The sequence below is a fragment of the Emydura macquarii genome, unplaced genomic scaffold (assembly GCF_026122565.2).
Source record: "Emydura macquarii macquarii isolate MOO-44397 ecotype Brisbane River unplaced genomic scaffold, CSIRO-AGI_Emac_v2 contig_1363, whole genome shotgun sequence".
Taxonomy (NCBI): Eukaryota; Metazoa; Chordata; order Testudines; family Chelidae; genus Emydura; species Emydura macquarii.
The window spans coordinates 23,452,958-23,476,130 of NW_027131500.1; the positions used below are offsets into that span (position 1 = coordinate 23,452,958).

General features: G+C 38.5%; 1 protein-coding gene across 4 annotated transcripts; it reads right to left on the reverse strand.

Annotated features, from left to right (window-relative positions):
• Nucleotides 1-4,582: 4,582 nt before the first annotated feature.
• TMEM184C (transmembrane protein 184C) lies at nucleotides 4,583-22,076 on the reverse strand. 4 transcript variants are annotated; one of them, XM_067551935.1, is made up of 11 exons: nucleotides 21,938-22,054; nucleotides 21,448-21,599; nucleotides 17,837-17,967; nucleotides 17,702-17,738; nucleotides 14,683-14,888; nucleotides 11,252-11,326; nucleotides 9,809-9,902; nucleotides 8,860-8,972; nucleotides 7,855-7,954; nucleotides 7,046-7,217; nucleotides 4,583-6,589 (listed from the first exon to the last, which is right to left on the reverse strand). In XM_067551935.1, the coding sequence occupies exons 3-11, from the start codon at nucleotides 17,917-17,919 to the stop codon at nucleotides 6,294-6,296; spliced, it is 1,176 nt and encodes a 391-aa protein (XP_067408036.1). In that variant the 5' UTR covers nucleotides 17,920-17,967; nucleotides 21,448-21,599; nucleotides 21,938-22,054; the 3' UTR covers nucleotides 4,583-6,293. The 4 variants fall into 4 exon arrangements, with proteins under 4 accessions (XP_067408036.1, XP_067408035.1, XP_067408037.1 ...); XM_067551934.1 differs by lacking the exon at nucleotides 21,448-21,599 and having other exon boundaries at nucleotides 21,938-22,076; XM_067551936.1 differs by lacking the exons at nucleotides 21,448-21,599; nucleotides 21,938-22,054 and adding an exon at nucleotides 21,637-21,658.
• Between the last annotated feature and the right edge of the window lie 1,097 nt (nucleotides 22,077-23,173).

Below are 23,173 nucleotides of genomic sequence, written 5' to 3' on the forward strand. Positions count from 1 at the left end.
GCAGTGGAAAAGTTCCTCTGTGGTAGAAAGGGGCTGGGTGTTTATTCCAAGTTTTTAATCATGAAGAAAAAAAGGGGAATAGTGCCTGACTGTGAACTTGGAGGGTCAGTGCCTACATGGTCATGGTCCCTGGATAGGCTGCCCTTGCTGACCAGTCCCACAAGTGCACCCCCATCAAGTTGTAAGCTCATGCCTCCACTTCTCTTTAGGATGTAGCGGCAGGGTTCAACCACTCGCTGACTGGGTCTTTGGATTGCACTCCTCTGGTAGCCAGCCCAATGGACTTGTCACCTGCAAGAGTTCTCCTTTGGGAATCTATGAATAGTGATAGTATGCAGTGACACAGATGCCAAAATGGGATGGCAGTGACTTGGCCAAACTTTCCTTCCACACACCAAAGGGAGCCTTGAACAGCATTCACAGCCCTTTATGCTGTTTCTCCAGCAGACACTATTGGCATTGGTGAAGATTGAACTGTAATTGCATCCTTCCCTTGCATAAAAGGAAAGAAGAGATCAAGCTGGCCCAAGCATTGCAACTTGATCTGTCCATAAAAAACCTCATTTGATCAGACTCCCTTGCTCTGAGTAATCTAGCTTTGGCAGAGAATTCAGATTTACCTTTTAATAAAACCAGTGTTTTATTGTGCATTGTATGCACAGGCTGCTATTTGTATGGAATGACAGCTTGAAGAGCTATAGCTGGAGCTCTTCCTATTATATAAAAAATGCACTTTTTCCTTTCTAGTTTAGGAAACAAAGTGACAAAAGGTTTTATCTTACTGTGGAAGAAAAACTGTCTTGGTGTTTGCTTTCGTGCCATCAAATTTGAGGGGACAGCTTCCCATTTTTCTGTTTATACTGTATTTTGCCTTTGTTTTTGGAATTTTCTAACTTCCTTCAATTGTACCTCATTCTTACTCTTTCCCATGTAACAAAGTTACCATTTCTCAAACTATAGCTAGTGCATGTGCCTCTTGCACAGTAATGGAGCATTTAGGAAGCCGAATATTCCAGCACAGGACTTAGATTATAGAAGTCTTTTCTGAGCAGCTAAATAACCTCATACAGGTGCACCCACCACCAGAGAATGTTTGTTTACAAAGGATGTCCAACATCCTCTTTTTTTGAAAAGAGTAGGAATCAAACAAACCTGCATCAAAGAAAATACCTGACACCATCATTAGTTTCTCCTTGTTATAGAAACAGCCCACAAGATCCCCAAAATTGGCTAACCACTCAGCTCAAAAGGAATAGTAATACTTTCCAAAACTCTGTTAAGTGCATCAAGATGCAGACAACAATGAGATTCTGCCTTTCCACCCCAGGTAGTAAGAAGGAACTGAGGAACCGTTTGGCCCGCTTGATCCTTGAGGTCATGCATGGTCCTGTACCACTGAACGCTGCTAACCAAAAGATTCCAATCTTGAGCAGATGTGCACCAGAAGTGGAATAGTACTGAGCTGCTCCTGCAGAATTTCATCCATTGCCTAACAAATTAACAGGGAAGGTGATGGGTCTCTCATACTCCTGCTAATGTTTTTGTAGGAAGACAATACACAATGCAGAAAAACAGGCAAAAGTGAAGCAGTCAAAAAATATGAAGGTGAAAATGTTCCAGGTGCATATTCTGGTCTACACTGCTATTCAAGAAACCTATTAAACTTTAAAAACAGGCACATCAATATTTTCTACAGCAGTATTAGAAAATTTTAGTAGTCCTGCTCCAAACAAGTCTTTTTCCTTAAATGACATCTATTAGACCTGCTCTGTGCAGGTGTTCATTTTCAGTGTATTAAACCATTTCAACCCCCATAACCTGTCTACACGGAAGGGTCTTTCTGTGGCTAATCAAATTATTTTTTTATTAAGAAAATTTCTCTGCTGTCAACAAGGCTTCAGCAAAGCAGTGCTGTTGGCATCAGTTCTAGTATTGAGGGCTTGTCTACATGGGAGGGTGATGGCCCTAGGGGACTGATTTTTAATATGCACTGATGTGTTGCACATTGATTGGTCTGTGTAGACCATGCTGATGTGCACTAACGAATCCCTAGTGCACCTTAATGTAGTGTTCTCAGTATCTTTAGTGAGCACCAGCCCTGTCTACATGGACCAAATTAATCTGCAATGTTATTGCACTTTAGAAACCACACCCCTGTAGAGCACATTGAGGGGGATTGCAACTCTGCTGCTGTGTATTTTTCATTCAAGTTCAATTTTATGCTAACGTCAAAATTTGCTGAACATCATGTATGGTTAGTGGTGGCAAGGGGATATTTTATATTTTGCATATTAAAAAAGATAGAGGAAAAACCTTTTTATTTCCTACATCTGTACTCAGAGTTCAGTAGCTATGTGGTAGTTGTCCTATTTTTGTGACCTGGTGCTAATACTGCCTTAAATTATTTAAAAAAAAAACAAAACCTTTCCATGCCCCTGAGGTTGTTACTTGTTTTCAGAGACAAGCTAGGAAGACCATTGCTCACAGTATCTTCAGTTAGTACAGTGGAATCTCCTTATGGAGGACTGTTTTAGTAAAGCCACCTATAAAAATAGACAAGTCTCAGATTGTTTGAATACATTTTAAACTTCTTAGAGGAAGGAGAATAAGAAAAAAATTAGCCAAACTTTCAGAGACTAAGTCATGGAATACTGTGCTCTGCTCAAGGAGGGTTTTAAAGAGTGATAAATACAACTCCTGTAGGTGTGACCGAGGTTCCTCATCTTACACAGAAGGCAGCTTTCTGATTCAGATGTAGGGACTCCAGATAATCTGTTCTTTATCTACTTTTTGATAAATATACAGGATCTCATTAGAAAAAGGAGATTGCGACCATGAGTTATTTGAATTCACCAGATTAAGAAATGAGGAAATTATTTTTTTCTGAAAAAATACAATACAAGAAGTCAGCTAGTTGAATGCCTCTCTGTGATACTACACCTGCTGCTGAAAGAAAATTCTATGAGAAATGTGAACAGGAAGCAATAGTTACAACTGTATCTTAAGTTTTCAGCAAAGAGACGAAGACTGCAAAATGAGTTAATGCTACAGAGGGGGTTAAGGAAAAGTACTAAAGAGAATGTGTGGCCTTTAATAAATCAGAGGATGAAATGAATGACTTAAAATAGCTGATGTTCAACTTCTGTGAATCTGTCTTCCTGAAAAAGTTGTTCACTGTCCTACCTATAAAGGAAGGAGATTCTTGATTATAATCCAATCCTAATTTTAATCAATAATTTTTATTGATTTTGGGCTGGAGCACAAAACTTGTAGACTGGGACATTTACTTGTAGTATAGTAAAGGAATTTTTGGGGAAAATTCAGCTAGTTCAGGTGGTACACATCCAAGAGCACTAGCTATCAAATTTATTGTAGTAGTTGTTTTCAAGACGACAAACTGGTGGTACTAAAATATTTTTTTAAAAATCAATTTCAGATTTTTAAAAGGAAGGTAAATGGCAGAGTCACTCCATCATGTGAAATAACTTACTTCCCACTTAAAATTGAAAAAAATACAGGCAGGGGAACAAATAACTAAATATAGAATCATGGGGTTAGGAGGGATTGTAAGGGTCATCTAGTCTAACCCTCTGCCAAGATAGGAGTTGTGTCTAAACCATCCAAGACAGATGGCTATCCAGGAGAGAGAAATAGAATATATAATACAGATGCTAATTAACTTGCTATGAATGCCAATCCATATAAAGAGGCCAATTAAACTAGAACCCAGAGAAGAAAATACTATTCAGTGAGGACAAAAAAGCAAGCTAAGAGAATTCAGGGAAAATACAAACCATATTAAACAGGAAGGAGAAACCTATGTCACTCCCATCTTCCTAGAAATGAAATGAACAGGTAGTTAAATATGGAAATCTTGATTCTCCCCTGCCTTGCACAATCTATACATCTGTGTGAAATGAAATGAAATAAAATAAAATATGGACAGACCAAAAATTACTTTTCCTAGAATCTGTCTGGCTAAGGCCATGCAACTATATCTTCCAAAGGCCAGCTTTGCTACTATGACCCATACTAGTCACCTCAAAACTGCCACAGACACATCTGAGCTGGAGTCCACATTGGACAGGCAAGGGGGAGCTTCTGGAATAAGCTCCCCTCTGCCAAACAATCTGAATTGGTTAACACTTAGGATAGGTTACAAAGCCTATTTATTTTCTCAGGCCCTTAGGCAGAGAAAGATGAAGTTTAGAATTGTGGGGAGTGAATGACTGATCTTTAGCATTCCAGTTATTTCATCTTGGCTACATAATGGATGAGGCTACAGAATCTATGAATGTATTTTTTTTCTAATATGGTTTTGATGCCAAAAGGCTCCTGGGAGGTGTTTATGGATAAAAATCAAACTATATAAGCAGGTTGGTATTCGGTTTGCCAACTCAATCCAGGTGACATCTTATTGCCAAAATTCCTTTTTCCACTGCAGGCCCCAAGGCACTGAAAATGCTGAACAGGTATTTGCATTGGTGGCATTTAAGACTTTTTTTTAAAAAGGGAGGTAGTTTCCCCCACACTATTCATCCAAGACTCCTTAACTAGATTACAGAAATCAGCAGAGAATGAACACGTTTAAATAAAATCTTTATTTGCGTATTTACAATGAAGGCAATGAATCGGCATATTGAAAGTGTGATTTGCTCTCTTTTCTACCAACTGCAAATACATTAAGTACATACTCCACTTCGGCTATAAAATATGCAGCCTAGTGAATAAGGCAAAATATTTATATAACTAGTACTGCATAAAGCACTTTTAAGATGAATTCACTGTAACAGTAAGAAGTTACAATTAAAAATCTGTTCTGTAAAGGGTATCAATGCTGAAAAAAGTTAGTTACAAGTACTTTTTGATGGAATGTTGCAGATACCACTTTAAAAAGCATCTACAATTCTCCAGTTTTATTTCTCTTATATAAATGTCAGATTGCGAGCATGCAATGCAAATGCAAGTTTGATGTTGGGGTAGAAAAACATACCAGCCTGGTTTAATCAGATTTGCAAAAAAATCCTCAGAACTCTGATACAAATGCCGTTATTCTTGCTCTGAAGTCTACAATGTTAGTAACTTCAGTATTACACTAGCTATTTGATTCCATCTTAGTGGGTATCATACTCTTCCTCCCAATGAATGGGCAAGTTTGCGATTTAATTTGAACCTAGACTATAGCAGAGGCATAAGATGACAGTACATACACATCCACACAAACAAACAAAAAAAATCTAAAGACTACTATTGATGCATTGTTGAGAAATAGCTTGCTTTGTCATGTTTAAGATTATTAAAAGAAAGGGGTAAGTGTTTATCGCAGTTCCAAGTACTGAATTCAGTTTTCTCCAACTTATGAAATGCTTTTTCCTGTTTGACACACTTTACAAACACTAATTATTCTTCCCATTATGCTTGTAAAGTTAAGTGTTATTCCCATTTTAAAGAGAGAAAACTGTGGCAAAATGTAAATTACTTGCCCAGATTTGTGATTAGAATATATTTCTGGCTCACAGTCTTGTGCTCAGACCATCTCTCTATTTAGGAGGCAGTCCAGAAACTTAGTGCTGCCACACTAAGGATGACACAATTTGGGGTTCTGGGCTCAGTCTTTTACTACTTAGGTCTGTATGGAGCACTTAGTTTTTAAAAGGACACTCTGGCTGATGCTCAGAGACACTGGCGCTCCATAATGCACGAAAGGGTATCTTAATGAAGGAGTTTCAATTGTGTGTTTGTAGTGGGGAAGGTGAAGTAGTCAGTACTGCTGTCACACAAATGACCCCCAAATGTATTGGGTCACCACCTCATTGGAGAGGTAAAGCTTAACATAAGAAGTCTCCACTATTCAGCTGCTTAAATTACATTCCTGAAATCAAGTCCCCCAGTTAGCAGTGCTACCCATATATTATACATTTGAAGAGCAATAGAGCATTTGTTAACAGACACCAGTTTAATCTCAGTATAACACTGCCCTTTTTATGCTAGGTACTATATAGCTTTCTAAAAACACTCTGACCCTCTTAAAATCTGTGCAGAAATTGTAAACTGTGTGCATATTTTATATTCAACTGGTACAATATATACACTCAAACCCGTTATAGAATTCAAACAAATTCAATATTCAGAACTGAGATTCCAACCACTTACTTTGTTCCTGTTTGTGAGCTATGCAACAGTTTATCCCAGCTATTGACAACCCCTCCAAGGGCAATGGAATACATTGTCATGAAACAATGTGGTAGGAAAGCACAGAACAGACTCCTTGGCATACTCAAGTTAAGATGGGTTTAACTTTTATCCAAAGGCTTCTCAGATGTACTATGCCCCGGATCAAGGAAGTCCTCATTTTCTTCTGCAACAATAGTGTTATAAATGCCATCAGATACTGTGGTTGTTGTAGGTGTGGTCAGAGGTGTCACAGTGTGTCCAAACCCCTGGTAGTGACCACTCATAGGTGAAGATGGCATGGAAGCAGCATCAGAAATTGGGTCTTGAGTAGATGAAGACAGTAAACTCGTATGTTCGTTTTGTTCATGATCCTCAGCAAAAAATATTTTCCTTGGGTGGCCCAAAACTGTCCTTCCTAAAGTTGTGCCAAATTAAAAAGTATTTATTATTTTCATTGTTCCATCAGTGTGCTAGGCATAGATATTCAGTACAAAACAGTAAGTGTGCTACATGAAACTGGCCTTTGTTTTAATAGGCCAGAAATTGAAGATGGGAGGCTTATGCAGCAACAGTGGAAAAAACAATAATCACTTCAATGAATTAGAAATAAAACAATCCCCTCCTTCTACCAAACCCCATCAAAATGTTTACCCTGAAAAAGTAATAAAAACCAAAACAAAAAACAAACCCTACCCATCAGAATTTTTATTCCACCAAGGAAGACATGCCAGAAACTCCATTAGATCTACTAAAGCCTTCAATATTGGTATCAAATTTATGGGAAAGGTGCTCAGATATTACAGTGATGGCTGGCAATAAAAAACCTTAAGATAAATATTTAATAAAATTGATGAGTCAGCCCAGTACTTACCAACGTTTCGAACCTGTTCAGATATATCTGCCCTAATATCAGAAATATCCCACATTGCAAGAAAGGAATCAAAGCATGACCCTTCTTCAGCTTCTTGGACATAAGGTTTATAGGAAAAACTGTAGTGATGAGCAATAGCAGCAAAGAACATCTCCACACAGATGATAAAATCCTGCAACAAGGAGAGAGATACTCACTAATATCTAGTCCTTCAAGAACATCACCATGACAAAATATGCATTCCTAGATCTCTATTTCCAGTACAAGACTGGTAGGAACAACTCCCTCGGCTCTGAAAAACTCATATTTTGGGGCACTGATAGCTGTTCCTTGTGCACCAGCAGCACTTCAAGAGCCCATGTGAGTTTGGCAGATTCCTCTAAAGACCAGTCTGTTCCAATTTGGCACTTTGTCACATTCAAGCCCATATCCTGACTCATTGGAAGTGAAGATTCAGCAATGAATATTTTGTGAAGTATTCAAAAAAAAAAAGTATGTATTTTATGTGCAAATGATCTCAGTTAGCACTATTTAACTTTAAAATATAGTTCTGTAATAGGACATGTGACAAGGTGCGGAGTGTAACACTTTTCAGCACTCATTCAGGATGACTTGCATCGCTTACTCATACTATCCAATACACAGCATGAATCGTGTCTCATTGGAAATGTGAGTTTCTATGAATGTGCAATCACAGTGCTTTAGTTCTGGAGGTAAGGTATGTAATCCTGTATATAACTTTCACTTGGAAATACTCGCTCTTTACTCCACTACCAGGTTCCCTGTAAACAATAGCTGTTGGTACTTACCTGTAGGCCTGTGGCCACAGCTTCCACGCTTTGCCATTCCCAGGTGCGTTTTTCAGAAATAACACCAATTTTCACCAGCAATGCAATAAGTACAGCTTGCCTATAAAGATTATTATTTATATTATAGTAGCACCTAAAGACCCCATTATAGCAGACACTGTGCAAACACATTGCAAAGTAGTCCCTGTCCCAAGAAGCTTACAATCCAAACAGATGAGACAAAGAACAGAGGAAACAGGCACAAAGTAGATCAGTTTCACATGGGATCAAACAAATGAACAGTGGAAGAGTCTAGACAAAAACCCAAGCTTCCCAGAGTCCCAGGTTCAATGTCTCTGCACTGGAACACACTGCCTCTCATAATAGAAATAGAATAAATTATGTGATGACCTCACATGAGCTAATATTCATACTGATCTGCTCACTAGCACACAAAGGTGTGTGTAAGGCTTAGAATACAGATAACCTATCCTAAAAGTTAGGAAGTTCTAGTTTTGTAGATGGATAAAAAGTTGCAAATCTTAGTCTCTCACAATACAAAGGTTGTCCAGATACTTTATATTTATTTTAAACAAATATTTTATTTTGCTAGTTACCTCTTCACACTAATTCAAAAGACAACTTCTAATTTCAACAATGATAGATTTCTGTAGTTTAAAACAGAAGAATGGACATACTGGGTCAGACCAATAGCCCATATAGTCCAGTATCCTGTCTTCCAATAGTGGCCAGTGCCAACCGCTTTGGAATAAATGAACAGAACAGGGCAATTATTGAGTGATCCATCCCCTGTTGTCTAGTCCCAGTTACTGGCAGCCAGGGATTTAGGGATACCCAGAGGATGGAATGGTATCCCTGGTCATCTTGGCTAATAACCACTGATGCACCTATGCTCCATGAACTGACTCTATGATCCTGGCATCAGTGAACTGGATGTTCATAACATTTTTAGTTCTACTGCAATAAGCCATGGAACAAGCAATACTAATTGAATATTTTACTTACCAGAAGGAAACAAATACTACCATCTTCACACAAAGAAACTTGCCAACAGGTTGGATTGGGTTCAGCTCTTCACGCAGTACTTTATAAAACAGCACAAGGCAATACATTGCAAACTAGAGGAAAAGAAAAATTCTTACCTTTTTACAGTTTTTAAATCTGTATGTTTACTTTGTGAGCAGAGGTATTTTAAAGCAACTTTTATTATGTACAATCCAAGAAAAAAGCTAAATAGATCAGAATTTTTCTTTTGGGGATTTAAGAACTACTTTCCTTTTTAAAGATAACATTTTTAAAAATTTGTTTAAAAAGTGCATCATATTGACAGTCCTGAAGATTAAAGTCTTCTATCCACAGAATAAGATATAGCATGGGAAGCCGCCATGCAAACTTCACTAAGTTTCATCACCAGTACAAATCTAACATGGATAGACCATCCCTAGTGATATGTAGATAAAGTGCCATACCCATTCAGACTCTGCTGAGAGCACCAACAAGGCTGTCAATTAATGCCAAATGTGGCAGTGTTTTTTAGATGTCCACTCAAAACTGGAATGAATTCAAATTATTTAACTTAAACTGCAAGAAGCAAATAGTTGCTAGTGACTTGCAGTGATTACAGGCAGACTGGATTTGAACCAGTGATCTAGAGACGAGGAGATATATACTACCTTATTAAAACACTAAGTCTGTCTGTTCTCCTTCCACCCAACCACAAAGGTAAGTTTTGTATATTTTCTACAGAAGTTCTCAATAATGAAAAAAGGAAATACTATAGTGACATTTTTCCCTCTTCTATTCTGCATACAGAGGAGATTTAGTAGATGATTGAGAAGATTTTAACAATTACTATTAATATCTTGAATCAGAATGGAAGATTCAAGTGATACTGACAATATTTTAAAATTGTAATTTGGACAAAATATCAAAAAGATACATTCTCGATACTCACCAGTTGTGACATGTTGTTAAGTATAACCAAGTAAGTCCAAGCATTTTTGAAGCTAAAGTTCCCTTCATCATATACACCAACCAACTCACAGATTCTGGAAGAAAATTTGGTATTAAAAGTGATCCTCTATTAGAAAAGTGCTACTACACTGGTATTCCATCAATCAGCTGTTACAGTGTAAAACCTATTTTTATGCTCAGTAACATCAGTGCTGAGAGCCTGTACAAAAACAGAAATTATAGTTTCCAAAAATGTGCACAGCTTCTGGTATGGTTTATGGTAGTACTTCTACTATGGAAAAGAAATGGTCCCTTCAGACCTGGAAAAAAAACAACATTCAAGTTTTTCCTAGAGCTTAAGCCATCAATTTTTTGTGTGCAGAATTTAAGTTTCAATGTAAAAAAGATTAAATTTCTAGCCCTTACGGTTCCAAAGGTAACCTTTCAAATATGAGCCAAATTTAAACTGAAGAAGAGTTGTCTGATGCTGCTCATATTTTTGCCAAGCGTAATAAGAGCTAAACTGGTCAAAGACAATGGACAAAATTGAGGTCCCCTGCCTCCAAGCAAGATCCAATGTCAGCAACTAAAAAGAAATCCCAGCATTCTCCTTTTTCCTAGTAGCTGCAAATTGGGGGAGTTGAGCTTTTCACCTGGTCACTATCCCAACCATATATTTCATACCTGTCTCTGGTGTATAATAAATTGTTTTGAGCCTCATTATAGGAGGCCTGAGGTGAAATACATGCTTGCCACCTGCAATGGATTCAACAGGATAGAAAGAGTTTCCAGTTGTTACCATGTGAAAACTAACAAGGACACATTTTATCTGTCCACACACATACAGGCTAGTTTAAATAAGGTCTCTGCTACAATTCACAAAGGACACAAATATTTGGAAATTACATAACACTACTAGCAATTACAGTAACTTCTAAATTAAACTCTGTTAAACTCAATTTTTACCGGTGATGTCATTCCTTTATGAATATGTTTAGGATTTAAGATTATTTAAAATCTCCAGGACAGGGCACAGTCAAATTGCTTGCATGCAAAATTTAACCCATCTTCAACGAATGATATGTAATCTGATTGAGAAATACTTGTTTGTCAAAAAGAAAGGGGAAGGAGAAAAAGAAAGGATGGGCAGATTAAGACTTTTCAATTCTGTGTTTTTGTAGTGGATTTTATATTTTCCTTCTTTCTGCATCAGAAGTTAAATACTCATTACCCCATCTCTGGAAATGGTGAGCAGGGGTCACAAAGAAGTCACAGGTTGACATAGTCAAGTCAGTTTCAGCTCCACTTACAACACAGCAAAACAAACAATATGCTTTTAGATTTCATCAATTCAAATATAAAAACCAACAGTGTAAAGAGTCTTTTCCATTGCAGCTCAAAGATTATATCCTAAAGACAACAAATTCTTTATCGGCATACTTACAGAGCAATAATGGTGGTAAATGGTCTGACAACAGTGTACTGCAGCACGCCTAGTTTACATCTAAATAATAAAACTCTGCAAACAAACAGAATTCATCACTTAAGAAATGTAAGAAAAATAAGCTTATGAAAAATTCTGTCCTTAGTATTTTCACTAAATTAAAAACTTTACTTTAATCTACTTCCAGAATGTTTCAGTAATTAGCTCAAGTATCATATAGCCATTACGCAACATTAGAATCATGGAAATTTAGGACTGGAAAGGACATCGAGAAATCATTCAGTCCAGTCCCCTGCATTGTGGCAGGACCAAGTAAAGCTAGACCATCCCTGACAGGTGTTTGTCCAACCTGTTTTTTAAAAACTTCCAATGATGGGCATTCCACAACCTCCCTTGGAATCCAGAGCTAAACAACCCTCATTAGTTAGAAAGTTTTTCCTAATATTTAACCCCTCTCTCTCTTGCTGTACACTAAGCCCATCACTTCTTGTCCTTCCTTCAGTGGACATGGAGAACAATTGATCACCAGTTCCTTTATAACACCCCTTAACATATAAGAGAACTGTTATCAGGTTCCCCCACTCCCTCCCCCACCTTCTTCTTTTCTCAAGAATAACCATACCCAGTTTTTTTTTTTGTTTTTTGTTTTTTAAAAAACCCTTTCCTCATAGATCAGGTTTTCTAAAAGGTTTATCATTTCGGTTGCTCTCCCCTGGACTCTCCAATTTGTCCACATCTTTCCTAATGTGTGGTGTCCAGAATTGGATACAGTAGTCCAGCTGGGACCTCACTAGCGCCCAGTAGAGTGAGACAATTAAGCTTGGTGTCATCTGCAAATTTTATAAACTTATTCTCCACTCCATTATCCCGGTCATTAATGAAAACGTTGATTAGTACCAGACCAAGGATTGACCCTGTGGAACCCCACTAAATGCATCTGCCCAGTTTGACAGCAAACCATTGCTAACTACTCCGAGTATGGTTTTTGAATCACTTTTGCACTCACCATATAATTTCATCTAGACCACATTTTCCCTAGTTCATGAGAATACCATGTGGGACTATGTTAAAATCCTTAGTAAAAACAAGATGTAATAGATCTACTGCTTCCCCCCTCTACTAGACTAGTAACCCCGGTTAAAGAGGAAATTAGGTTGCTCTGGCATAATTTGTTCTTGACAAATCCATGCTGGCTACTACTTATAACACTATTATCTTCTAGGTGCTTACAAAGTGATTGATTAATAATTTGTTCCAGTGTATTTCCAGATATCAAAGTTAGTCTGACTGGTTTGTGATTCCGTAGGTCCTTTTTGTTCCCCTTTTCAAAGACAGATGCTATGTTTTCCCTTCTCTAGTCTTCTGGGACCTCACTCATCCTCAAGGAACTCTCAAAGATAGTTGCTAAGGTTCCGAGATTACGGAAATATCTGAAGCAAAGTACCCTCAAATGAATTTCATCAGACCCTGTCAACTTGAATACATCTGACTTACCTAAATACTCTCTATTTGGCCTGCAGTCCTGCTCCCTTGTTAATATTAATTGTGTTGAGTATCTGGTCACCATTGAACTTTTTAGTGAAGATTGAAGCAAAAGAGGCATTAAACACCTCAGCTGTCTTGATGTCTTCAGTTATTAGTTCTCCTTCCCCACTAAGCAGAGGACCTACACTTTCCTTCGTCTTTCTCTTGTTCCTAATGAAATTAAAGAACCTCTTCCTTTTGCCTTTTTTGTGCCTTAGTCTTTCTGATTTTGTTCCTACATGCTTGTGCTATGCTTTTGTACTCCTCCTTAGCAATGTATCCTGGTTTCCACTTTTTATAGAATTCCTTTTTAATTTTTCATGTCCTAATGGAGTCATATTGGCCTCTTACTAGTCTTCTAATAAGTTTTCAATTTTATCTTTAATACTGTCTTCTTTAGGAACTGCCAGCTCTCCTAAACTCCTTTTTTCCTTAGATTTTCTTCCTATGGGACCTTATCTATCAGTTTTCTGAGTTTGTTGAAGTCTGCTTTTTTTTTCTCCCTTCAAGTCCATTATCTTTATTCTGCTGCTCCCATTCCTTCCTTTTCTTAGAATCATGAAATTTATCATTTCATGATGACTTTCACCCAAATTGTCTCCTACCTTTAAATTTGCTATTAATTCTTTCCTGTTGTGTCAGAATCAAGTCTAAAATAGCTAACCCCCTGGTTATCCTCCTCTACTTTCTGGAACAAAAAAGTTGTCCTCAATACATTCCAAGAACTCTGGAAATTTTGCATTTTGCCATATTACATTTTCAATGGATGTCTGGGTAAGTTAGAGTACCCCATTACTAACAGGTAGTATATTTTGAATATTTTTGTTATTTGTTCTAGAATGCTTCATCCTCCTCCTATTCCCGATTTGGTGATCTATAGTAGACTTGTACCATGATGTCACCCTATTTGTTAACCCCTTTTATCTTTATCCAGAGATCCAACTGGTCTGCCTTCCACCTCCCTCTTGATCTCAGAACAAATGTATATATTCTTGATGTATAATCCAACACCTCTTGTTTTACCCTGCCTGTCCTTTCTGAACAAGGCCTCTCTACACCAATATTCAAGTTATGAGATTTATCTCACCAAGTCTGTGATGCCATCATACATTACACTATGGAATACAGACAGGCAGATTGTTCTGTTTCACTTTACAGAACTCTGAAGTATAGAAATATTCAATGCTTTCTTTTCTTCAGCCACAAAAAAGTTGACCATTACACAGCACAATGGAGTTCTATTTCTGATGTGTAAGAGGATACATTCACTAATGATGTCAAAATGTTCACTTTAGATTTTTTAGTCATAAAACAAGGTCATTTTGAAAAACTCATGATATTCCAGCTTATCAAAATATCAACAGGAGAAAGAGGGCATATTATTAATCAAATGAAGCAGCTAAAAACATGATCAGTTAGTGGGCCAAATCCTGCTCATTTTACTCACATTAGTTGTTGAAGTGAAGTCAATGGAGCTACACTGCATGAGTAAGTCTACAGTAACAGGATTTGGCCCCTGCTCTAGGTTACTGCTGGAAAATAGTGAGCCCCAAAAAGAGGCAAATTCAAGAGAAGCTTCTGTTCTCCATGATGAATGTTGCTTTCATACCTATTTTTGGAAAATAAGGAAGTCTCTTTCAGCGTCATACAAGTTAATTAGTTTATCATCTAGAAACATTTAATTCTGTAATGTTTACAGCTAGTTGAAAAGACTTTCCATAACCACTTTAGGCTTCAGCTCAGAAGTGGTAAACAAAACCCTCTGTAGCTGTGCACACTGTAAATTGACTTAGCTAGGCAGCACCAACTCTAGTATTGAATATGAGCAACAGTATCTTTTGTATCAAAGTAAACAGCATTAAACATTCAAGATATTAATATGAAGATACTAACTATAACATACTTACTCTCCCATAGCCCATGATGGACAACAACAAAGAGGAGGTAGATGTCTTTGCTGATCTTTGGCTTCTATGATTAATACCAGATTTGGATACCGGTTGGTTAGATAATTTGAAAGGAATACCATAAAATTGTAGATGACGTATGCTTCATAGCATTCTCTACAGGTATCCACATATATTGCAATGTTGGGATATTTCAAAGCTATCCACTGTAAGAAAATATGGAGACATTAAAAAGTTGCATTCAAAGAAAACAAGTGAATCCCAAGTAAATACTGAATACTTTTCATATAAATTACTTTTATGGATGGTACCTCTGACATACCTGAAGATACTACCATACGTTATGTACAGGTATTTTAAGTTTGCAGAAAATTATATAAAGCAACAGCATGTAAAAGTAATTGAAAACTATATTATACAAGGAAGGGAGAATTAAAGTTGTACTTTTTCATTCCATAATCTGGCACTATTTGGCTAGACAATACTTGAACCCTATTGTTGTTGCCCAACACCTTGATCAGAGTTTAGAATTTCCTGTCTAAATGACACCTGGTCTGAGAGCTGCACAGTATTAATTTATTCTCACAAAGTCCATAGGAGAAGTAGTAGTATCCCCACTTTACATATGGGAAATGGAGGCAAAGATTAAGTGGCTTGCCTAAAATCACACAGGGGAAGAGTTAGAACACAGATCTGAGTCCCAGTCCAGCAACTTAATCACAAAAGCATCCTTCCTTTTCAAAAGAGCTAAGTAGATTATGAAGTGCAGATAATTAAGGCCAGCCAGTGAGAGTGAGACTTCCTAATTTCCACCCCTTTACTCATTGCCCAACAGTAAGCAGTAGCAGGCTCCCTTTTGCCAGGCATGACATTCACCCAAACAATTGCTCTGGAGTACTACAAGGGACTTAGAAGTTGTACGTATGCATTCATAATGCAACCTAGTTTCACTGTTTTAGGAAATTCTATAGTCCAGTAGCTTTTTAAGTATATAAACGAAGTTCAGTTTTCAGAGGTTCATAGCTCTGTCAACTAACAAACAAAAAAACCAAAAACAATTTTCCCTAGTATATCCAAGCACTTTGCAGTGAAGGCTTTTTCCACAGAAATTTCAACTTTCTACTCTCCTGTTTCAGGGCTAGAGCTCTTAAAAAGAAGCTGCAAGATTTCAAAGTATAATTTCACACAAACACCCCGTAACTCCATGTTAAAGATTTTTGTTTAATCTAAATAAGAAATCTTACTTTCAGACAGACTCCAAGATGTAAAGAGTTTCAGAAAGTTTTAAGCCACCAAAAACAGGATTAGACTAGAAATTATGCAATTGTTTTTTAGAGGGAGCCAAATTTATGTACTGATTTGGGATTTATTCCTAGTTTTGCCACCCACTTGCTGCCAGCCTCTGTGCTTCAGTTAAACCATCCAAAATGTGGGAAAAGTTTAAAAATATGCTAGTCACATTTCTAAACATTCCCCACTATCTTTTACCCCTTTTACAGCTGAGGCATCATACTGGTAGCAAACAAGTCACCTTTATGATTGAGCTATAACAGTAGTATTTCTTTAAATAACTAGTAACTTCCATTAGGTTCTCCCTTCCTGCTCTTAGCTTATATCTGCAATCTGAAATACTATGTTTGGGATGAAGTTTTCTAAAATTGGTCTATACCCAAAGGCAAATTTTTATAGAATTTTGAGCAGAATCCTCTTCAGTTGAAGGGGGAAGAGACATCATTTCTCATTCAAAAAACCTCACCAAGTCTATTTTTTTTTTTTTTTTAGCATTAAAAACACACAGAAGAACGTTGACAGGGACAGAGTCCACTAAAAAAAAATAGCATATTTGCAGTAAAAAACCTAGAGTAATTTTTCTCTATCGCCTTCTCATGCTATTCCTCTTCCCAGAACATCCCTGCAAACCACTATTGTTGTTCCCTCCCCTCGTTGGCCAGCTAGCACCTTTGCTTGGTCATGCCACATTCCTCTCTCGAAAAGAGATTAAGAAATGGAAGAATGAAGTCCTTTGCAGTCGAATGTACTACCAGGGTGGGTCTAGAACTGCTGCTGTGACCCTGTCATATCAGAAAGGGATCTGAAACATTGCTTGGGTCTGCTAACAGAAACTGTATTATGCAACACACATATTGGGAACCAAAGGAGCACACATGAGGATCCTTTGGTACTGATGATTTTGTTTTTGCTCCAGGAATAGAGAACAGTATTTTCAGTGGGTTCTTAGGCTGTTTTTTTAATCCCCCCCAAGAGGAAAAGTACCAGTAAAAGCCTTATAGTAACCAGATTTGAGTATCTGGAACCAGGTTAGGCTGCTAGAGCCTCCTAGTCCAGCAAGATTTGGGGCTGGTTTTGGCACTCCTTGTGAGCTCATGGGGTGAAGATTGCATGCTGCAAAGGATACTATTTTTCCTCCAAGTATGCCAGACATCTCATATAGGTGCCCAGAGCGTGGAATACAGCATGACACCTCTTAAATCTTGGCCATCTCCCTTTTGGATCCATTAAATCATATTGAGATGCAGGAACTAATAAAACTTAAAATAAATAGCTTTATAAATAAAAACCAAAAAGCTAAGAATCCTATTACTAATCCTAACTAATTAACAAATATAACTATGGCACAGAATCTCTCAACTTCTGGAGAGGTCACTGGGTCTGTCTGCTACTGCCCTTGAAAGGAATTGAGGAGGCCAAAGTGCCACTCCCCTTTTATATACCCTTGCCCTCTGAAAGTTCAGGAATAGTGAGGGAAGGCTAGAAGCATGCATGACAGTGCTCCAGCAGGCACTGCTAGAAGGAAGTCCCACCACCAGAGCTGCATTGCTGGCACATCCCACAAGTAGGAAAGTGCAGAGGCCATTTGAAGAACTGTCAGGCTTATGGCAATGATTTCACATTAGCATTGTTTCTGTGAAGTGTTACACTGGTTTCCATTACCCCCAGAGCAAGCAAAATACAATAGTTCAGTGAATTGCAAACTAGAGACTAGAAAGAATACACTTACACTGTCTAAACTGTAAATCGGCACCATCCATAGAATCCTGTATTGATGACAAAACAACATCTGAGATTACTTCAAGTATTTTCAGCACCAGGGATGAAATTTAATATTAACAGCAAAGAATATATAAAGTGTTACCTTATTATTGGTTTCTGTAATTCAGGTTGAGTATAATGAACTAAGTGTTGCAATATTCCCCAGAGAGAAATTGGTATAGTCATCAGTAGAAAAATTCCAGCAATAAACCATGCCTTGGTATGAATTCCAACCTTACAAGGGAGGGAAAGAAGAACAGCACAAATACAAAATTTGTAATGGTAATTTAATATGGTAGTGATACAGGTACAGTAATCAGTTTTTGACTTTTTTTTTTTAAATGGAGTAGCCCATTAAACGAGACAACAGAATTACACACTGAACATATACAATAAAGGGTATGAAGGGATTCAGCAAACAACTGTGAGAGTGAAAGGGATGTGTTTACGTTTTTTAAGTACTGAGCATCAGGTAATTTGTAATTAAAAATTACAAAAATGAAATCAATAATAGTATCAACATTGATACATGGGAGTAAGAAAACCAAAAGATGGCATTACTGATAATTGTTCAGTTATGATGCTAATCCAGGGATTGATCCCACATTAAGTCCCCTTTGGTTCTTTTTCTCATGCAGTAAGGGATGCCAACCAACCAAAAGAAACTTAACTTTATAATAAATTACAGTTTATTTAAATCAATAATGAAAGGAAATGAAAATGAATAAGGGAAATATGATTACAATGAATAGAAAAAAATATATTACACAGCAAGGCAGGTAAATGAATGATACAATAGTATTATTTTTATATAATCAACATATCAAAAAATAAAATAAGCATAAAAATTAACTAAGTCAGAGTAAACAATATCAGAAAGCCAGTGCAAGTTCAACAAGGAACTACAACTAAATATTTTAGTAGTCACTTATTACACTTTTAATTGATTCCTTAAAGTGACATTCCACTTAGAGCACAGTACTCAATTGAGGCAGGCAACATTAAGTGTATTTTATATTTTGTTCTTAATTTTTCATTCACTTAGCTAAAACCTGATACCAACTAATAATACTTCTTAATACTGAAGCATGTGCTAACTTAATTCTCAATCACACTTCCAAATACAACACTTTTTAATCAGTGAAAATTCCTAATATTAAACACAATTTCCTAAACCACTAAAAATATTTCAACTAAAATGACAAGGTATATACTTAATTTAACTAAATAATCATACATTCACTAAATTTAAATTTAGAACAAGGTTAAAATGTAAATATAAAAGCAGAAGCTCATGTGACATTTTGAAGTAACAGTCTTACAGGAAAAGGCAGCTGCTCTGGCTTTTGGTTCTGTAAACATAGTTAAGGGACATCAAAGGGAGGAATTCCTTTTCAGAATTTTCAGGGCTTTCTTATATGGAGATTTTTTTCTCCTATTTCAATTGGCAGATGTTTCTACTATTAAAAATTGCAAGGCCTGAAATTTGCATGATTTTATTTAGAGTTAAAATCTGGATGCCTTAAGTAACAAGGATGTTCCTTTCTTCTCAACTGTTGGGCACCAAGTTGTGTGACTTCCTGGTGTGTAGCTGATCTCTTAACAGGACATTCAGTGTGCTGTCATGTCACAACTTTCTCTTACCATGCATTTGGGGAAAAAAATGTGTATGTAATGTGGATTTTTGTCTTATGGCTTATACACATTCTAAACTGCACCAGATTTTAACTGTTCATTTACATTTTTGTCTAAAGGAACAATTCCGTTAAAACTTAAAATTCAGGATTCAGAATCTCAGAAGAGAAAAGGGGTGGTGCATGTGTAAGTGACTTAATTTCTCTCCTGTGTCTTGTGGATACAAAATAGTGTGTCTTTCCTTCACAACGCTACATAATCTTTTCCAACAGGCAAAATGGTGGATTAACAGGTGGGTTTATGTGGCTGCAAGGTATAGTTCTGTAGGGGCTGGAGTCAGTTTTCCTGTTGGCAAGAAGCTCAGAAGTTATTTTGGTCTGTAAAAGGCTTTTGAGGCCGTGGTTCAGTTTTACCATTACATTTCTAACCCAATATTTCATGTAAACATTTAGTAATAAAAAACAAACAATCACCAATCACGTTGTCATGAGTTATTAAAGAACTAATATTAAACCTAACCTCTTCAATTCCTGTTTCAAGTACACAAAAAATAGAGCCTAGCTTTGATGCTCTACTATATTCTGATAGAGAACTACCAGAAAATACACAGGAGCTGGCTGAGAGTATACGGCATGATTTTACATATTTTAGATTTTTTATAATTACAAAACATTAAGAATTTTACAAAATTCACTCAAAACACAATTTACCCTAATTCCTTTAGATGATTTCCTTAATTTATATATGTGGTTATACTACAGTGTGGCACATACCAGATTGTATTCCAGACTCTGAGTTAAAAATTGGGGTGGGTTGATTTCAAATTAAAATATGTATTTATATTGAATATATACTTAATATACAAATACACTATATTAAACTATATTTTAATTGGTTTCAGTCTCTATTAAGACCATTACCATTATGTTAATCCAGGAGAATCAGGTAAAATTCAGTGGTCCAAACTGAGTGAAAGGAGTTAAAACTATTTACTTTAAAATTCCAACATCTACACTGGTATACAAAGTGAGAAATGAAATACTGTCACCATAAAATGCATTCTGTATTTTTTCCATTCTCTGTACTTGACAGTTAAAATTTGAGATACTAGTTTAATATATTAATCATCCTAAATACACTGGGATATTGAAATCTGGTCCTTAGAAACCACAGCGATCAGCACCTTAAAAGTCCAAGTCAGATTCAATCTTAAAGGATCCTTAGAATTATACTGAAAAAAAAATCTGCAACCATTTGGTTCAGCCTAGTCAGAGAAGGCACAAGACAAGTAGTATTCAACAGAAATCAATCTTTATTAAAGTGTATTTCAAGTTTAAATTTATGGAACTACCACACGTAAACCTAATGCATACTAAATTCATGTAATAGATCTTACCATGGCTGCAAAACTAAATAAGTTTCCAACGTGTTTTATTTTATTACAAAATTTGACTTTAAATATTTTAGACTATTAAACTAGTATAAAAGCTCAAAAACTTGTTCAGCATATTACATTTAACAGACTCCAATCCATGCTCTTGAGTGGCAAACAACATTACTTTTAAAGGGAAAGTCAACTTAATTACCTATGTCTGAATGTTTTAACACACTATTGTTAAAATTAACACCCAAGAATACTGATCCTGAAGAACAGAGAAAGATCTTTTCCTCCATTGTTTACTTTGTGCTTTTATCAGCACATGAGTATAGTGAGTTTCAATTTCCAGTCAGTCATTCATTTGCTACTGTTTGTTTTATCTTTAAATCTAAAAAATTGGCAGAGTCTCAAGAGCAAGTAGTAGCTTTAATTTTGTTTATTTAAACAGATTTCGAGTTAGTGTCCTTTCAAGTAAGTTGATAGAACCTTGCATTTCTGTAGCTAGTGCTAGTAAGAGCCAGACTTCGTAGTCAGTGCATCTTACCCTGAGAACTTTCAATTAACTTTTCTGATGTCACTTTCTTTCTGTGACATCACTCAAACTATACGCCTGCAGCTAGAGTGTATAAAGAGCACTTTGGATTTGTGAAGGTAACACGAGGTTTAATTACAAGACGTATTTACAGCAGAAGTTAAAGTACCTTGCTATATTACAACCAATAAGCATAGAAGACTAACTGTAAGAGGAAATGAGCCTCAAGGTGTTTAAAACAATCCAGACACTAGAGTCCTCGCTGGAGCAAATGAAAGCCTGAGATAGGGTAGCTGTTGCCAAGTTGCACAGCGTGTGCCCCTGTGGAAAGGAAAACGATACGATATTATACTCACACAGTTTTACGGCCGGCAGTTGAAGGTGTGAACTTCAATTTCGTTTTCAAAACCTACCGCCTGCGCTGATGCGGACCTACCAAGCGGAGGGGTGGGGAAGGGTGTGTGGGGGGAAGCCCACTTACGTGTATGCAAACCAGACGCGCCCACGCTAAGGCTACAGCCGTGTCTGTTTATCTCCTGCCCGGGCCCCGGAGCCAGGCCGGTGTGGGGCCACTCTCGCCCAGCCAGGCCCCGCCGTACACGGGCACCGCGGCCGCCCGGCTCTGCGGGGTGAGGAAGGGGGCAGCGGGGGCCGCTTACCTCCAGCTTCTGCAGCTCCCACACGCACAAGGGAACCGCCACCAGCAGCCCCACAATGTAGAGAACAACGACCAGCGGCCGGATCCACCTCCGCCAATTGCCGCAGGTGCACGGCATGGTCCCGGCAGCGGGCGGGCGGGCGGGCGAGCGGGGCGCCTCCCTGTCTCCACCCCCCGGCCCTGCTGCAGCGGCGGACTCAGGTGCTGGGAGCCGGCCTGCAGCGCGCGAGCGGCGGGGACACCACCGGCCGGAGGACGCCCCCCGGCCAGCCCATCATCCCCCCGCCCCCTGCGCGGGGCGCAGCCCGGAGCCGGTCCCTGCCCGCCCCGCCCCCTCTTCGCTCAGGTAGGGCCTGGTCCCTCCACTCCTGCCACTTCCGTAACGCCGCCCCGCCGCCGGCTAATCGCACTTCCGGCTCCTGGCTCCACCGCGCCGCAGCCACCGCTGATTGGCTGCCTGCGCGGCCGTCACTTTTTTCTATCCCGCCCCGTCGTGATCTCTCATTGGGTAGTGAAGACGTCAGTCCGGGGATGCGGGGCGGTGTTCGACAGATCCATGATGAAACAGCGCTTTGGATGTTACGTGCTGCTTTTACCCTGCCTGCGCGATGGTGTGTCCGTGTCACACCTGCGCCCGCCCCCCAAGCTGTCCAGAGCAATGGTTCTTCCCGGTTCCTTCCACCAGGCTCAGGCTACCGCAGTCGGTCGGCGCGCGCCCAGCTCGTGCTAGGTCCCCTGTCCTCTGCTCCCCTCTCCTGGCCGTAGCTGGGGCGGGAGAGCGGGGCAGAGCCGACCGGCCGTGTGCGCTGGCCCCTCTGCCCCTTCTGGGGCTTGCCACCGTACCCTTGACACGCTCGGAGCGGGGGATCTGCCAGCAGCGGGGCAGGCTCTCGGGGTGACTTGATACGTGGGAAGCGGGGGTGGTTGTGGCAGCTTTTCTCTAGGATGGTGCTTGGAAGTTGGTTTGCAGCCTGCGTGGGGTTAAATAAATCGCTTATGCTCATTTACTGTCCGGTTCCCAATGCAGGCAGCGAGGCGCCACTCTGTGCACTTTTTTGTTTATGCTTTTACATCGTTTAAAAGAAAGTGGTCGGGTTGATCACTCCTCTTATTAAAAGACAGGTTCAAGTTACCATTGCCCTGCGCTGCAAATAGCCATAAAGGCCTTGTCTAGACTAGGATTCAGAGGTATGTTGTTAGATTGTGTTAGCTGGCTAACGGCTTCTAAAACTAGTCA